At 39.7% G+C, this 18032-nt stretch overlaps 1 protein-coding gene across 9 annotated transcripts in view; it reads right to left on the bottom strand.

Moving 5' to 3' along the window:
* Positions 1-2583: 2583 nt before the first annotated feature.
* The window catches only part of DTNA (dystrobrevin alpha), a 396234-nt gene continuing 380785 nt past the window's right edge, over positions 2584-18032 (bottom strand). For 3 of the 9 annotated variants that reach the window (XM_010362722.2, XM_030925994.1, XM_030925995.1), the window contains 5 exons: positions 16620-16709; positions 14299-14467; positions 11838-11970; positions 9206-9254; positions 2584-6209 (listed from right to left, as the gene is read on the bottom strand). In XM_010362722.2, the coding sequence (XP_010361024.1) occupies positions 9237-9254; positions 11838-11970; positions 14299-14467; positions 16620-16709 (410 nt within the window). In that variant the 3' untranslated portion in view covers positions 2584-6209; positions 9206-9236. The remainder of the gene's footprint in view (positions 6210-9205; positions 9255-11837; positions 11971-14298; positions 14468-16619; positions 16710-18032) is intronic. The other 6 variants (XM_030925991.1, XM_030925993.1, XM_030925997.1 and 3 more) reach the window with 4 other exon arrangements.

The following is an 18032-nucleotide window of genomic DNA, read 5'->3' as shown; positions in this document are numbered from 1 at the left end:
TCCAATCTACCCACAAAATCTGTTGGTTTGGCCCTCAAAACGTATTTAGAATATAGCCATTTTTACTCTACCCTTAGTCTAAACTATCATTATTTCTTTTTGTTTGGATTATTGTGGTGATGTCCTAACCAATCTCCCTGAAAGATTATCTGTAAAATTTATTTCTATACACCCAACAGGCACAATGAACTCTAGGTAGAATAAATTCAGTGAGGTCCACATCAAGACACATTGTAATCAAACTGTTGAATGTCAAAGACAGACAATCTTGAAAGCAACAAGAAAGTAGCAACTATCATGTACAAGGGAATCTTAGTAAGATGAACGGTTGGCTATTTATCAGGAACTATGGAAGCCAGAAAACAGTGGACATATTTAAATTGCTGAAAGAAAAAATCTATCAACCAAGAATTCTATATCTGGCAAAATTGTCCTTTAAAAGTGAGGGCGAAATTAAGATATTCCCAAACAAACAAAAGCTGGGGGAGTTCACTGCAAGTAGACCTGCCCTGAAAGACATGCTACAAGGTGTCCTCAAGTTGAAATGAAAGGACACTAAATGGTAACTTGCAGCTGTATGAAGAAATAAAGATCTACAGTAAAAGTAACTACATGGGCAAATATAAAAGCAAGTATTATTGTGTAGTATAATGGAGAATATATGTGGTCTCTCTGGTCTTTGTACCTGGCTCCTGGCACAGAGCTTCAAAAGCCCTTGGAATTACCTGAGTGACAAGAGTATATCTTTTATGCTAATGAGGTGAATCTTTGTAGGCTCCTAGATAGCTTCAGAATGGGGACTGGTCACTGGAAAGATCAACCACATGATTAGATGATGGCAACTTCTGGGAAGGGTATCTTTATGTTCTATATACAGGAATCCTCAAAGTCCAGGTGATGCTAATTCTGCTGGTCACTGGACTGTATTTTGAGCAGCAAAGAAATAACATTTGTTAAAACTGGCCAGACCATATCACCTGAAGCGCTTATTAAAAATACTGTCCAGATTACCTGACCCTACTCTACATCTGCCAAATCAGAATTAATCAACTTCTCAGGAGGCTTTCATAATTCAATAAATTTGGGAAATGCTGAGGTAGGGCAGAGCTAAATGTGGCCCCTAAGAGATGAAGTGGTGAGTCATTGAAATACAGCCCAAAGGGGTGTGGACAGGAGCTGCTGGACATGCCCTTGGCTCTCACCTTCAAAGGGAAGTAAGTGGACTGTGTGAGTTCCCTCTCGTGATTATCTCAGGTCAGTATTTGCCTTTGTAATTGATGGAGAACTTCTTAATTTCTCTTTCTAGTGCCTCTAGAGTGTTGACAGCTGTTTCTATGGACTTCAAATCAACCCAACCCTGTAAGCACAGACTTTCAGCACCATAGAGTCAGATTTCCCAAAAATGCTATTCTTGAAGTGTAGAGCCAGACTCACAGGTCCTGTAAAGAGAACAGATCTTTGAGCAAGTGAAACACCCAACCTTCCATTGCATGGGACTCACAGAGGTTCTGAGGGAGAGATGTGAATGGAAGGAGTGATTATCACTGTGGACTCTATTTCTTCCATCTGTGCATGCAAGATTTATATCTGTATGTGTTTGTTTTAAAGTTTTATTGAGGTATAATTGATATACAATAATATGTACCTATTTAATATATACAATTGGATGAGTTTGGACATACATATACCTGGGAAACCATCACCACAATCAAGGTAATAGACATAGCCATCACCTCCAAAAGTTTTTGTGTGTCCCTTTGTGGTTTCTGAGATAAGAACACTTAACATGTGGACTCTTGACACTCTCCTTGGATCTCTTAATTTGATTGCTGTTGCTGTCACCACATTGACCTCCTAGGCCTGCTGATCCTCCTTTATCACTAGCTCTAGAAAAAAAACAAACCAAACACCACAAATTCATTTATTCAGTAATTCAACCAAAAAACCATTGAGCACTTAATATTTGCAGAATACATGGCTAGATGCAGAGGATTCGAAGAATTGAGTGAAGTCACATAAAGTGTTAAGAACAGTGTGCGACACAAACATGAAATATGTTAGCTGTTAGAATTTCAAACTCACTTCCATATCAATTATAATCAGGATTTACATATATTTACATATGTAAATATATGTTACATATATTTACATGTATTTTACATATATTTTAATATATATTACATTTTAATATATTTTTATATTTTATATATAAATATTAAAATAATTAAAAATTTTTTAATAATTTAAATTTAATAATTTAAAAAATAATTTAAAAAAAATTAAAATAATTTTAAATATATTACATATATTTACAGGATTTACATACATAGTATAATCAGAAATACAGCAGAATAGTATTTCTATCAGATACTCGCAGATGCTAATAAAACAGTAGAATGGTTAAAAACCATGTGTCCCCCAAGGCAAGAGAAGGTGAGCTATTTTGCCTCAGTGGCTCAATATTCCATCAATGGGTCCTGCTTTAAACTGCAAGTACTTACCTGCCTTCCTTCTTTCAACAGACTGAGTCCAGGTTGCTTTAGGAAAGATACATTGAAACAAAGGAATAAAACTCCCAAGATATAGTGTTTTTAAAAACATTTTTTAATGAAGAAATAATTCCACTCCAAAATATAGACACACAATTAAATAGTTTAATCACTTCAAAATATAACATGTCCCCAGGAGGTTCCAACACACACACACATACACACAAAACAATACTTAACAGCAATACAAAAATCCATACAATAGTAGTATTTTTTTTACAATACCAATGAATATTGCGAAATCTTTAGTGTCTCTGAATTATTTCAAATGGTGTCAAATTGCAGTAGTCATAATTAAAAATGTCTTACAGTTAATTCGCCTCAAGATGTAACACTTCTGATTTTTTTTTTCTCTTTTTGGTTCAAAAGTAAAAATGCCCTTTCTTCTAAGGACAGTGGAGTTCTCACTTGTGGCTCCTGGTGTGGAATCGAACCAAGGTGAATGCAGCAACCAAAGGTTGCTGGATTTACAAGATCTATCTATAGTTAACAGCCAAGAACTAAAAAGGGTGGACAAAGATGATCAAAATAAAAGCAGACATCATTGCTAAATTATGATGCAACAGTTTGGCTCATGCATATAAGAAAATACATAGTATATCACAACAAAGGCCACACACTCTTAATGCAATTCAGTTCACATTACTACTTACAAATGAACCTTCCCTGCCTTATAGTAGATCATTCGAAAATCCATTTTTCACAATCTCCAGCACAACTCCCTCTGACCAACCAAACTTACCCCGACTTCCGTCCTGACCAACCACAACTGTTTCCTGAATCCCATGCAGTAGATTTCACCTTCCTCCCCTCCTCCCTTAACCTGGCGCTGTGGGGGAGGGTTGGCTGTGTTAGACCAGTGCTTATTAATAGGCTACCAGCTCTGATGGAGATGGATGTGCAATTCATTGTGGAACAAGAAAGAACCCCCACAAGATGTAGTTGTATCTAATGGACACGACACGTGAAACCTGCTGGGTTTGCACTTAGAACAGGCCCCAAAAGTAAATCTGGAGAGCCAAGGAAAGAAACCCACCAAAAAACACAAAACCCCAAAATAACACACGCCATTTTGTCTCGGTTACAGGACAGGGGTGCTTGAGTCTGGTCTCAGTGCTGACGTGGAGCTAAGAGAAAGAAAAGGTGGCTGGTTAGTCAGAAATTGGTCATTGGCGGCAGTTTCCAGAGTCCTTGCAATGGCTTTATATGATGGTATCAACAACCATGTGATGGAGTTGGTTGGCAATGAAATAGCTATGACAACGGGGAAGGTTATCAGCAGAACAGTTCAAATCTTAGACGAACATTTTGATGTAGAAACACAAAGAAACAACATATGGCAGCTCGGTCCAGTCAGTGGTGGAGTGCCACGTGCAGGATTTAAGTTCTGAGTTCAAGAACTACCTGGCTATGATTTCGAGCTGACAGCATTATAGGTAGCTGGGATGTAGTGGTTTTCAGTACTGAGTATGAGGCACCAGTGGCCACCTGCTCCATCGAGAGAGGTATGGGTTCACAGAGGATGGGCAGTGGAAAAGAGATGAACATTAAGACACCCCAACAAAACCCGCAATAAAAATCAATCTGTGCAAAGAAATCTGAGAACTGTGCAGTTGTGCCACTTTGGTGTCAGCCTGTGCTCAGGGACATTTTTCAGGCGGGTTCTCTGGAGAGATGTATGATTAAGTACGTCAAGGGACAGGATGGGCCTCTCACTAATGCCAGTCGAGCGCTTTATCCCCAAGGCAAGTGATTTGGTTTCAAAGGGCAGCCAAGGAGACGATGTCTGACCAAACGCAGACATGTGAACATCGTACAGCCGCCCTCTGCAGAGGGGGCATGAAGATGTCAGGACTCGGCTGGGCATCCACCAACTACGAACTTTTTGTTTGGGTTTGGAGAAGGTTTTTGCCAGTCCCAGAAGCAAAAGTGAATCACAGAAACTTTCTTGCTTATTCTGAATAAGGCCTTTTCAGAGACTTTATTATACGAACTTCATTCTAAAGCAGTAGTTCTCCACCTTTAGCGAGCATCAGAATCACCTAGAGGGTTGATTAAAACAGATTTCTGGACCCACCCCGAGAGCTTCTGATTCAGTAGGCCTGAGGTGGGACTTTAGAATTAGTATTTTGGAGACTTTCCTAAGTGTTGCAGATGCTGCTGGTCCGGGGGACACACTTTGAGAATTATTCTAACATGTTCTCTCCTTTCTTTTAAAGGAGAGACAGGAATTCCAGAGAAACTGCTAATTTAAGCCTAATGTGTTGAATATGTCGCAGGCTTTTTAAAAAAAATCAAATCTTGAAGCAATTAGAAGATTACTTTTTCATTTTCCCCAGAATTCCCAAAGGAGGTCGTTAGGGCCCTCTAAAGAGGGTCCTTAGAAAAGACTATCCCAGTCTTTTATCCTCTTGTCTTTGATAGTTCTGTTGCACTTCAGCTTTTCACTGAGTGCAAAATCCCAACTCAACCTAGAAGAGCCTGTCTCCTTTCACATGACCACAGAAGGCTACATGCAGAACACCAGGTGGCCAGCTAAGGCAATCAACATTCAGAAATAAAAGGAGAGTGAACGTTTGCAAGCGCACTTTAAGCCTGTACATTTAAAGCTGAAGGCCTCCAAACAACTTGATAGGGGAACTTGTGAACGAGCAGTGCTGTTAAAGACATGCTTCCTAAAGCCAAAATGAGAGGAACAAGACCATGGAAGAGCAGAGATAACTTTAGTCCGTTTGGGGATCTTATGGCACCTGTGGTTTATAAACAGCTTTAGTAACGAGTATTTCAAAACATAGTTCACAGTTTTTAAGAAGATCTGTGCTGATTTTTAAAAACTAGATTCTATATAATTTGAATGTTGCCTTTTTTGAATATGGTATCTATTTGGAAAAAAATATTTACACTAAATTCTATGGCTGATTTGTTAGAGTATCTTGAAAGAAAACAACCCCAAGTTGGAAAGAGGCCCCAAAGAATAGATTCTTCCTGGTGTGTTTGGTTCAAGTCACTGCTCACAGAGACTTGGAGTCAACTACAGACCGTGCAGGCCAAGGACCCTTCTTGGCTTCCAAGCTCTGAGTTTGTACACTCAGGAACCAAATTCTTCAGGGTTAGTGAATGATTGCAAGTGGTTGTTTTATTCCAATTGCTGTGAAAAAAATGTACAGTGTATAATAAACTGTTTTGCTAAAATCCAAACAATTCAGAAATCAAACGTCTAGCTATAAACAGTATTAATATTGTCATTGTAAACTGAACAGGTTCAATATCATGTGCAAAGGTTTAAAATACTTGTTAATACTGCCATTGTGTATAATAGCAGCATGGGTTTTCAGCCTGTGTTTGTTTGCTTTTTAACCAGAGATGAACCATGTTACAGAGGATGTAGCTGATAAGTTAACTTTGAACAAAAGTCTTTTTTTTCCTTCTCGAAACACATACCTATACACTAAAAATCTTAGAACAAAAAGTTAGCTGCACTATAGTCATCAGAACACATCTTTAGGGGTGGGGGGTTTGTCGGGAGCTGCTGGGTGTGGTGGCTCCTCTCTTCGGTGAGGCTGCTGCCAGGCTGCTGTCTTCCTCCTCTGTGTGGCCACAGGGCTCTCCATCATCACCAGTTTTCATGTTACTTTCATCATCTGTCTGACTATAGCTTGCCTGGGAATAAGGAATGTGTAATTTTTTTTAAAGATGCAAATTGTTTCTAAATTAGGGTTATGAAGCTTAGGATCACCCCCTTTCCCCAATACAGAAGAAAGCACACATGCGTGCACACACACACACACATGCACACACACACTCCTTTCCTATGACAATCAGGAATTAATGTCCTAGGACACTGTGTGCTATTGCATCTTCTGGAAGAGAGGACAGGAAGTCCTCTATGTGGATCTCTTTCTTAGTGGGTACCGGAGGCGTCTGGAGGGGAAAAGCAACACAAACAGAAATATTTGTGCTGTCCTTTGGACAAAGAGATAAAACCAGTGACCCATCATTAGGATGCCACGTTGGTTTTTAAAAAATCTACTGTGGATGGTCCAATCCTCTATCTTCCATTAGGATGTGAGTGGCCAAGGAGAGTGGTGTACTATGTGGCCAGAGGATGTAACAGGGACAAATTCAATACCTAAGTGGGCCAAAATTGAGTCTTGGAGGACCCTAAGCTGAGTGCCATTATGTATACTGTTTCTTCAGAAGTGGCTAGTTGAAAACCAATAAGCCGGGTTTTAAACTATTCACTCTTTTTAGTATTGTATGTTGATAAGTGCGTACTTATTTTCAAATAGGTCTAACGCTCTTTTTGAGCAGATGTTGCACCTTCTATGTCTCTGGCATCCACCTTCTGCCCCTTCCCCATGCAAGGCTCTCTCTGCCTTCGCGGATGGCTAATGTCAGGCTGATGAACTGGCTTCAGACCCTTGGATAAGAGACACATATACTTTGGGATAATTTCTGGTCTTGCAGTATAGTCAGGAAGTCTAAACAGAAATATTTTAATAAAATAAACTGGTCTAAAATGTACCTGTACTTCTTGGTTACATTAAGAAAGAGTACAATAGGATAGAGCCAGCGGCTAAAATGAAAAGCCACTAGTTTTTGTAACATTCTATCAGGTTTTAAATGAATGTGCCTATGTAGCTGATTGAATGACAGGCTAGTTCTTGTTCAGAGTTCTGTGGAATTCCGGCTAGGTAGACTACAGGATGCAGTAAATGGCAAAGACTACAACTGTCTAATTTTTCAGTGCTAAATTTGCAACAAAAGATTTAAAAAATGGCCTAGGAACTTCTAGCGTACTGATATTTTTAGCTTTTAGGTACCAAATACTACTTTTTATCTGAGTTTAAGGCAAGCACATTTTATTAGACTTTCAAAAATATTTTTCTAAGAACTAGCTACTGATGTTTAAATAATGTGCAGAACAACAATGATCAAATTGCTGAAGCTAAGAGAAAGAAAATTCTATTAAAGGAAAAGGCCTGCCCCTTGGGACTAAGTTTGTTATAACTGGAGTGAATATTTTCAGAAACAGCTCCTGGGAATTTTTTCGTTCTAGTTGTAATGAGTCAGGAGAGCATGTGGCGTGGCACTCTCAAATCCAAGAGAGGCAGAATAGAGAGTGGTCAACGAGCTCCTTCCTCACCGCTCATAAAGTATATAATATGATCATAGCAATGACTCCGTGATTTTCACTTGCTTAATTTTAACCTGAGGACTGAGACAGGATGTCAGTAGCATTTGCACTAGCATGTATTCTTTCTTAATTAGTATGTCATTTAACAGGTATTTGTTCCTTTTTCAAATTATTAATAGCAACCAGCATTGATAGCATTACTGTCCACTGCACTATAGACTTATGGGATTCCATGGTTGGGAAAGCTCAAATGTTTGGGCCAGTGCAGTCAGAATCCTTTGAGAGGTATATTCGCTTTGAACTATCATGGGGGTATCTAATTGGCTATTAACTGGAGCCAGAGAAAAAATCTAGACTTACGGAACAGTGTGGCCCACAGTGTGCCAAGTCATCACATGTAGCTGCGTCCTAGCCTTGTTTATAAAAGTAGAAGAGACAGAAAGCCAGTTCTGGGTCCCAGTGTTTCCCGTACACTTAGGTAAACACTATGGCAGCTGCCAGGTGTTGAAGTGCTATAAAGCACTGAACATAGGGGCAGGCATACATGTGAATGTTCATAATAAATGATAATGTGCCTTGCACTATGCCAAGCTCTTTAAAAACTATATCCCAGTGAGTAGGATATGGTTTTTAATACGGGCCTCTTCTGTGGTGATACATAATACCAGCCTCTTCTGTGAGGCTATTATGCAATATGTTGTATAGAGGAAACTGAGGCTAATACAGGTTTAATAATTTGCCCGAAGTTTTGCTGCTAGGATTTGGTGAAATCCATATTTGAAATGGGTCTATTAGAGTCTGGCGCCTAAGGTTCAGACCACTACAGCCAAGTGATTCTGCCAGTCCAGTGCTAATCTCTCTGCATTAAAAAACTACTGAGGATTCTCCACATATTTAGGTAGGGCTTTGGAGTGGTTTCACATGCCATGAAAATCATATTTTAAATTAATTTATATACTGCTGAATTCCACAATGGATTTGAATCAGGTATTCCAAAAACATACGGCTGCAGAATTTTTCCTCTGTTTGGGCTCTTTTGTTCTTTTTAATAATGCATGGTTTTTCTTTCACTCATTGAGACACACACATTTGATCTCTTGAGCCCTAGGTATAGTATGACTAGTAAGCTGGCCCATCTCTAGAGGTACTGACTTTTCCTTTTCAAGTGCTAGAGTGGCTACAAACTCTGATGTTGTCATGGATTGGTGATGTGACAAACTTATTGGTAAGTTTCATAGCCACAGAGGATTACTGGAACATCTCTAGGTTTTGAAGTTTTGTGCCAATTTTCCTAGCTAATAGAGTAAGAAGTCAACTCCCAAGGATGTCTGGCAAATCTCCACTAGTTTATAATGAAACACTCCATAGACTGAGATGTTTCTTTGATATCAGCAGGGAAGGAGGATATTTTATCACATAGAAAGAAATGACTAAGAGAAGTGATTGTGAATTTACATTACAAGTTATCAGAATTGAGTGTATAGTGGCTATATTTCCTCCTAAATAAGACGGTACTTACTTGAGAGGAGTGTGATAAAAGGATATTGCATTCAACCTTGCAAGCTGACCTGTGGGTGACAAAGGACACAAACGAGAAAGGTGACACGTCAAGTCTGTGATGCAGTCAAGCTGGTGAATTATTTGGCAGGAAGCCATGCACAAAGACACAGAGAGAGAGTCTATTGAATGAGAGTAGCATTCCAATCCATCCAACAACCATATGCTCACAGAGCATTCAAGGAAAACCACTTTGACATCCTCCAGGGCGTATGTTTTGAGTGGAGATACACAGGCCTGTTATATTCTCCCAGCCTCTTCCCTGTCCTTTTCTTAGAAGTCATGAGGCATGGAAAAGAAAGGAGAGGGAGAGGGAGCTTAATATTTACGAGCGATGGTAAAACCTCCAGTTGAATCTTAAGTCATTAGTAGAAATTCCCTTCATTTTACACATAGAAGGTTACATTTTTAATTCATTCAAATGAATAAAAATCTAATATTTTATATGGAATAGTGTAAACCTGCCTCCCTTAAAGAAAAAAAAAAAACCCTAGAATTTCAGTTAACTGCTGCCACTGAAATACAGAAAGTGACATGAGCTCAAAGAGGGAGGCCTAATAGACGCTTCTAATAGCATGAACCAGAACACTGGTTACTTAGTCACATTTTTCTTTCTTTCTTTCTTTCTACACAGCAGAGCCTAATGAGATATGTGTAGGAATGCCAACCCTCAGAGTTCCCAGAGATGCCCTGGCAGTTTCATTCCAGGCTGGTTTCCTTCTGTGGAGGAACCATGGAAGGCGCCAGGAAAACTTCACTCTCCATGGGTTTACAATCAGGCAACTTTGCTTCTGAAGCGTGGGAGCATGGCTCTACATATATAGTCACTCATGTTTTTCTTTTCCCCTCTTTCTTTGGTATGGCTAGACCAACATTTTAGTTGCTCCTGAAATGTGGTTGTTAAACTGAAAAGGCAAATGGAACATTCCAAAGAGGCAAAACTTTGTTTTTATATTGCTGGGATGGAATTGGTGGGCTTCCGTTTCTCTCCTGCTACAATCTTCTTGGAAAAATATTTCAAGGCTTTATCTATAGACATATGAGAAATAGGAGATAACTTATTCTTTCTGCTTCTCTCTCTCTTTTTTTTTTTTCAATAACAAAGTAAGAGAGGCCACTGCTGCCCTAATAATATCCTGAAAGGCTGGGTATGGTGGCTTATGCTTTGTAATCCCAACACTTTGGGAGGCCGGGGTGGGAGGACTGCTTGAGACCAGAAGTTAAATACCAGCTTGGACAACATGGTGGACCCTGTCTCCATAACAAATAAAAACATTAGCCAGGTGTGGTGGTGTGCACCTGTAGTCCCAGCTACAGGAGGCTGAGGTGGGAGGACCACTTGTGCTCAGGAGTTCGAGGCTGCAGTAAGCGATGATCGTGCCTGGGCAACAGAATGAGACCCTGTCTCAAAAAGAAAAAACAAAAACAAAAACAAAACAAAACAAAACAAACAGAAAACAAAAAGCAAAAGAATGTGCAGAAAACTTGTCTGGCCATTCGATAGAAAGTCTGACAGGATAAAATAACCAATGGGCCCAGGAAAAAGCTGGTCTCAACCAGGCAAACATCCCTGAAATACCAGAACCCCAAGCAAACGCCTGTGAATTAAAGGGAAAAGGAACACATCAGGAAGACAGACAAGGCAATAGAACGATCTCCACGGGGAAATGCATGGCTTTTAGGATGAGTCGCTGGTTACGTTTATTCCCAATTGTGTATGTCATGTTCAGTGAATTTTCAGGTGGCTAACATACTCCAGTACATCTGAAAATCTGTCCGTCCACACCTTGCTGAACACAGGCCTGCAGTTCCCCCAACATTTCTCTATGAGGTTTGCCATTCTCCTACTTACACTTGGCATGAGGTGGGCAATGAGGAAGGCTGAGGGCAAATAATTCAAGGGAGGTGGTGGGTTTTATGCTTATTCAATTTTCTTGTGCCCTGCTCTTTGCATCCATTTAAAAATAATTATGAGAAAAAGCATCTTTCTTAATGGGCCTGAGTTTGGACTGTTAGTTATCATGTTTTTTTCCAATATTTAAGAAGGCCACTTATCACTTTCTATGGTGGAATTTAAAAGAATACATGGTGAGTGACAGTTATAAGAAGTGGGTGCAGTGGCTCACACTTGTAATCCCAGCACTTTGGGAGGCTGAGGTGGGCGGATCACGAGGTCAGGAGTTCGAGACCAGCCTGGCCAATATGGTGAAACCTCGTCTCTACTAAAAAATACAGAAATTAGCTGGGCATAGTGATGCACACCTGTAGTCCCAGCAACTGGGGAGGCTGAGGCAGGAGAACTGCTTAAACCAGGGAGGCAGAGGTTGCAGTGAGCCAAGATCACACCACTGCACTCCAGCCTGGGTGACAGAGTGAAACTCTGTCTCAAAAAAAAAAAAAAAAAAAAAAAAAAAAAAGAAGCATTTAATATTTGTACTGTCTAGAAGACATGGATTAAGGAGTAAAATCAGCATATTTTGGAAAGGGAGGGTGAAAGGAAGGAGAAGGCCTTGATTCTGCAAGTCATGTCAAACACCCAGCTACCAAGGGATTGAGGCAGAAGAGGTGGGGTGGGTGGGCCTGGATCCCGGTACCTGATAGGCTTCATCCTGCAGTTTCTGTTTCAGGTATTCCTCCATCTTGAGCTCATTCTCCAGCTGCCGGACAGAGTCATTTTCATAGTTTTCATCCTCAGGCCGCACATAGGGATCTGCATCCTCCGTAACCCTGAGAATAAACCACAGATGACATTTTAGAGTGAATCTTAAAAGAGAATTACAAGTGGGATTCATGTGTGAGCTATAGTTTATTGGCACCTTTATTTCTCCTTAGTTCTCCAAGTCACTTTCATGTCTTCTTTAGTAATACCTAAAGAAAAACTTGGAAACATTTTGGAGGTTGGAAGCAATATATGATCAAGGTATTTTCACACACAATTTTTTTATGGCAGTTGTGGTCATAGGTCATCTCTCTTTTCCTAGGGTTTACTGAAATGGGTTGGCCCTTTAAATGTTCTATAATTTTCAAAATGGCAAACATCTTTTGAGGGGATACAAAGTTTTCCCAATCTGAGGGCTCTTTTTATTCTTCTTCAGAATAGAACCCAAGATCGCTTTCTGTATGGAGAGTGAGCCCTCTAGTGAAGTAATGCTTAAGGACATTTGGTTTTAATTTAATCTCTTTTGTGTTACCCACACATGCACATACACATATGAATGCACACCACATTCATGCCTTATTTTTATAGAATTAAGTCTTAGAATATCAGCTAGTCGATGCCAGGAGGGCTACTAACCCATAACTCTTGATCTTAGCTCTAAATCTGAAAAAAAAAAGCATTTTAATTATCCAATTCCACTCTGAAATAAATAGTTAAAAATGACTTCATTCCCTAATGTGGGACTCTGTCTCCATCTTTTCATCCTAGACTATGCAAAGCTCTTCATGGGGCTGGACATAAGCTTGCTACCTAAATCAGAGGACTAAAAGATTCTCAGGGTAAAACACAAGGACATGTTTAGACAATAGAGATATTAAATTATTCCCTAAAATGAAATAAGTGGTCAAGAAGAAGTTTCTAGGCTGGAACTTGAATGTCGTTGTTCATGTTTATTTATAGCTGTACAACATGTTCTGGTTATTTTTGGAGGTTTGGGGCCAGCCTAAATGGGTCTGCCTAGGCCTCTGTCAACTTTCCTTCCCTAACTCCTGAGTCACATGTTGGTAGCTGGTACTGCTACTGAGCATACCAGGGCTAGCAGATTAGGGTGGCCTCAACAGTCTTGGACTTTAGAATTGGGACAAGGAAATTCTAGCTAACTGCCATATAAATGCTTAATAATAAAAAGTCAAATAGATATGCATTTACCAGACAAAGCAGATGACAACTAATTCACTATTTTGAATAACAAATCCAACAATTCTAGAATACAGAAGAAAGGACAAGAAAGCAAACTCTATTAAGCGGCAGCGTACTGCCATGTTAAGTCCCATTATAATGGTTTTGTTTTGATCCTATTCTCTCTGCTGCTTCACAGCTGACTCTCAGACCACACCTCTTGATAGTTCTCCGTGATTACTGATCGTTTATTCACTGCTTGGATTGGGAGCCAAACACCAGAAAGGCCTCTGGTTAGTTTCTTCTCTGAGTCTTTAATATGGCCAGTTTATTTTTATACACTAGTCTGAAGTACTTTTCGTATTAAGCAACACCACCCTTCTGTAGTATTTTTAGCGTTCAGACACTCCCTCCCCCAGCTTTTGGGTCAGCGTTTGCCCACGTTTCCCGTAACTCCATGAACCATGGTCTCCTAATGGGCCACTTTCTTCCCTTCTTTGGTTTTCCTCCTTTCCCTCCCAAGTTGGGCTCTGCAGCTCTGTCCCAGCTTTGCCTTTGTTTCTCAGCTTTGGTTTTCTCTGCTGACTACTTTGAGCTGATCCAGGGTCACAGAAAGTCTAGTGGGGACGTCACTGATACTGCTGGTTTCTGACAAGCTCCAGAACTGGGTGGAAACTTTCGCAAATAAGTCTTTAGAGGGTCAGATTTATACATATTCAACAAGTCAACCAAACTGGATTTCTTTATAATGAGATTTTATACATGTACTTATTTCAATTCCAAATACTTATATGATGTTGTTTACACCAATTCTGAACAGAGACCTCTCCAATGTCATGGTATCCTCTAAGTGCAAATACAGTAAGTTCAGAAGATAGGATGATTTATCTCCTGAAGTAGTCTGAGTCCTAAAAGGGTGGCAGCAGTTTTTTAATACTATTTTGTATACAACTAGCACTGTGCCTTGGGCAAGGCAGGCTCTTGATAGGCACTGGTTGGTTTAGGTTATTGATAACTCTCTGGAAATTGTAAGAGGGGAGATATTAAAATGCCGAATTTAAATGTAGCACCATTCTGTATCTCTGGCAGAAAAGAAAACTATGTCACCCCTTTTGAAGGTTTAAAAAACCCCCTAAACAGTTATGCTTTTACTTCCTTATTGCCTCCTACGGATTGTTTTGTTACTGAGAAAACGCCTCCAAGCGGAAGATACTCACATGTCGCCACGCATGGTACTTGTGGTAGCTCCACTGTGAATATACCCAGGTTTTCTGGCATGGATTTGCGCTAGAAAAGCCTTTTCAGAGGTTGGTGAGGGAACAAGATCCTCAAACTGAGTCCGTGCAAATTCAGAATCCACATTACTCTCTGTTTCACTCCCAACCTCTAGCAGATACAATTGAAGAAATAAAGAATGACTTGTTAGATTTTTTATGACCTGCAAATAAAGGATCAGGCTTAACAAATCAACCTGTGCTGTGTAAAATGTTAACCAGTTATCATATTTTAATCAAGTACATTTTTATTTTTTCAAAATAAGAATTGATATTGACATGAATGACTATAAAATCAGTTGGTATACAGCATTTTTTAAATCTGTAATGTTATGTCTTAAATGTCTTTAAATCTTTAAATCTTTAAATATGTCTTTAAATCTGTAATGTTTAAATCTGTAATGTTTTTAAAATCTGAAATGTTACGAGGAATTTTTGCCATCTTAGTAACTGATTTAACTTTTTAAAACTTGTGGTTTTGGCCGGGCGCGGTGGCTCAAGCCTGTAATCCCAGCACTTTGGGAGGCCGAGGCGGGCGGATCACGAGGTCATAAGATCGAGACCATCCTGGCTAACACGGTGAAACCCCGTCTCTACTAAAAATACAAAAAAAAAAAAAAAAAAAAAAAAAGCCGGGCGCGGTGGCGGGCGCCTGTAGTCCCAGCTACTCGGAGGCTGAGGCGGGAGAATGGCGGGAACCCGGGAGGCGGAGCTTGCAGTGAGCCGAGATCGCGCCACTGCACTCCAGCCTGGGCGACACAGCGAGACTCCGTCTCAAAAAAAAAAAAAAAAAAAACAAACTTGTGGTTTTTCCCTTCTGTAAGAGTCTTAACTAAAATTGTTACTTTTGCTTAATATTACACTAATTTAAGAAATATGAGTTAAAACCTAAACCTAACCATAAAGTATTCACCTAAAATGCCGAAAATATGAACTTAAAATATGAAGTGAACCCTATCACTTAATACTTTAAAGAATTATGAGTATAAACTAACAGTACTTAAGACTTCTACACCAAGGATAACTTTGTACTCATCATTTGCTAGGGCCGTGGCTACCTGCCATTAATCATGATGTATTAACTACTATCATTTAATTCTGTTTGGTAATCTTAACTTAAATTAGCAGCAACAATTTTCAATTGAGAGGCTTTAAGAAAGTTAAGTCCAGGATTTTTTTAATACTGAAGTTTTATTTCTCATAGCTGTCGTAATCTCAACCGTAAGACCATAGTCTTGCCAGACAAATCTCTTGCTAGGTCGGCCTTAAGGAATAGATGGCGATGTATTAGTAACTGGTAGGATATTTATTTGCATATTCATACTGCTAAAGTTTTGAACACTCTTTGTAGTATTAGGAGGATAAAAAGTCTCCTTAAATTTTATGCTATTTATTTCTGGGCAGATCTATCTTCAGAGATATTGCAAAGGTAAATTTCAATTTGAAATTCAAATTCAAATGATCAGGCATTCTAAATGAATGAAACCTAAATAGATAAGGGCTGGAAATCCCAGCACTTTGGGAGGCTGAAGCAGGATGATCATTTGAGCCCAGGAATTCAAGACCAGCAAGACCTCATCTCAAAAAATAAATAAATAAAACATTTGACCCTATAAAATAACTTTAGCATCATGTTGTTTTAGGTCACCATAGATGTGAACAGTGCCTGTCTTTGGATTCCAGAATTATAGGTCAGTTTGAATATTTTTCGTTGTTCTTTTCTGCCTTTTTCAAACTTTCTACATTGAGTATGTATTAATAGTATTTTAATAAGCAAAATATAAACATTACTTTAAAAATCTGAATAGGCCAGGCATAGTGGCTCACACACTTGGGGAGGAAAAGGCAGGAGGATCACTTGAGGCCAGGAGTTTGAGACCAGCCTGGGAAACATAGCAAAGACTCTGTCTCTATGAAAACAAACAAACAACATTAGCCAGGTGTGCTGGTATGTGCTTGTAGTCCCAGCTACTAGGGAGGCTCAGGTGGGAGGATTGCTTGAGCCCAAGTGTTTGACATGCCAGTGAGCTATGATGGTGCGCACTTCAGCCTGGCAACACAGAGAGATGCTATCTCAAAAAACAAAACAAAAAAAAAAAAAAAAAAAAAAAAAAACCTCAAATCTGAATGGACCAACAGAATACCACGTAGAGCCTTAAACAATCTTTTGATATTAGACAATGAGCAGATCTCTAGGAGAGGCCCCTAGCACTTACGGACCCCTCCATGATGAGCAGACAAATGAAAGGGGATCAGGAGCTCACCAGAATTCAGCTCTTTCACAAGAGAGGACATAGTGTTAGTGATGGAATCCGCAGCCACTAGCAAGTCATTCCTTAAATTTCTTCTCGAACCTTCAGGGAAGAAAAAATAATTTAAAAAACCAAAGCCTTCCTTTTATCCGACATTTTTATGTTGTTTGTTTAACTTTCCCATTAATAACCTAAAGCAAGAAAACTTCTAAGACTTCTCCTTTTCAGAAGTGCTTTGGTTCATTTCCGGAAAAAACAACAACAGCAACAAAACACTGCTTAGGGCAGTGGGTCCTGCGGTAAGAAGACATGGCTAATGATGGAGCTTCATATATTATTTGTCCAAATGGGGACAGTTTTGAAAGTGAAAGAGAGCAGTATGAATCAGACTGGCTGACCTGGCAAAACTGGGATGGTCCCAGGTAAACCAGTGTGTGTGGTCACTTTTCTTAAGAGTAATCCTGGCTGGGCGTGGTGGCTCATGCCTGTAATCCCAGCACTTTGGGAGGCCGAGGTGGGCGGATCATGAGGTCAGGAGATCGAGACCATCCTGGCTAACACGGTGAAACCCCGTCTCTACTAAAAATACAAAAAAATTAGCCGGGCGAGGTGGCAGGCGCCTGTAGTCCCAGCTACTCGGGAGGCTGAGGCAGGAGAATGGTGTGAACCCCGGGAGGCGGCACTTGCAGTAAGCCGAGATTGCGCCACTGCATTCCAGCCTGGGCAACAGAGCAAGACTCCATCTCAAAAAAAAAAAAAAAAAAGAAAGAAAGAAAGAAAGAATAATCCACACAGATGAAAAGTCAGGTTTGCCAGGAGAGCTGTGCCTTCCTAGCTGCTGTTACTGTTCTTGCCCTTACCTGGTGGCTGAGCACTTTTGATTCTGGTCTCTACTAGGACATGCGCTGTCTCCTATGAGGGCTCCCGGAGCTCTTCCTGCCAGTATAAGTACCACTTGGGAATGGGAAACCCACATGCACTGAATGCCCCCAGAGTGTGAGAAAGGGGTGAGGATTCTTGTTTCTTCTGCCAAGATATGGGCAGATGCATGTCTGATACTACGAATTGGAACTTAGACTATGTTTCTTAATGGCAGAGAATGATTATTATTTTGTTTCAGGCACACTAAGGCTTAAATGGATGCTTGTGATCCAGCCTGGGAGTAGGGAAAGTAAAAAGAGATAATTACCATAACATCTTTGAGAAAAAAATGGTTCAAGATTCCAAATACCTAACTTACAAATGAACTTAGGTGGCATGAACTCTTTATAAGTTAAAGGCTGCCTACAGGCCACATTTCATTCTGTCATTTTTCAGAAAGTAATACTAACTAAATAAAATAATAAATATGTTTAAATTTAAAAAATCACAGTAGTTAAGTAAAACATTTATTATAATGGAAATCACAAATTGATTTAAAATATA

Source organism: Rhinopithecus roxellana, chromosome 21 (genome assembly GCF_007565055.1).
Source record: "Rhinopithecus roxellana isolate Shanxi Qingling chromosome 21, ASM756505v1, whole genome shotgun sequence".
Taxonomy (NCBI): Eukaryota; Metazoa; Chordata; class Mammalia; order Primates; family Cercopithecidae; genus Rhinopithecus; species Rhinopithecus roxellana.
The sequence above is the reverse complement of the archived record's forward strand: the minus strand, read 5'-3'. Positions and strand labels throughout refer to the sequence as shown.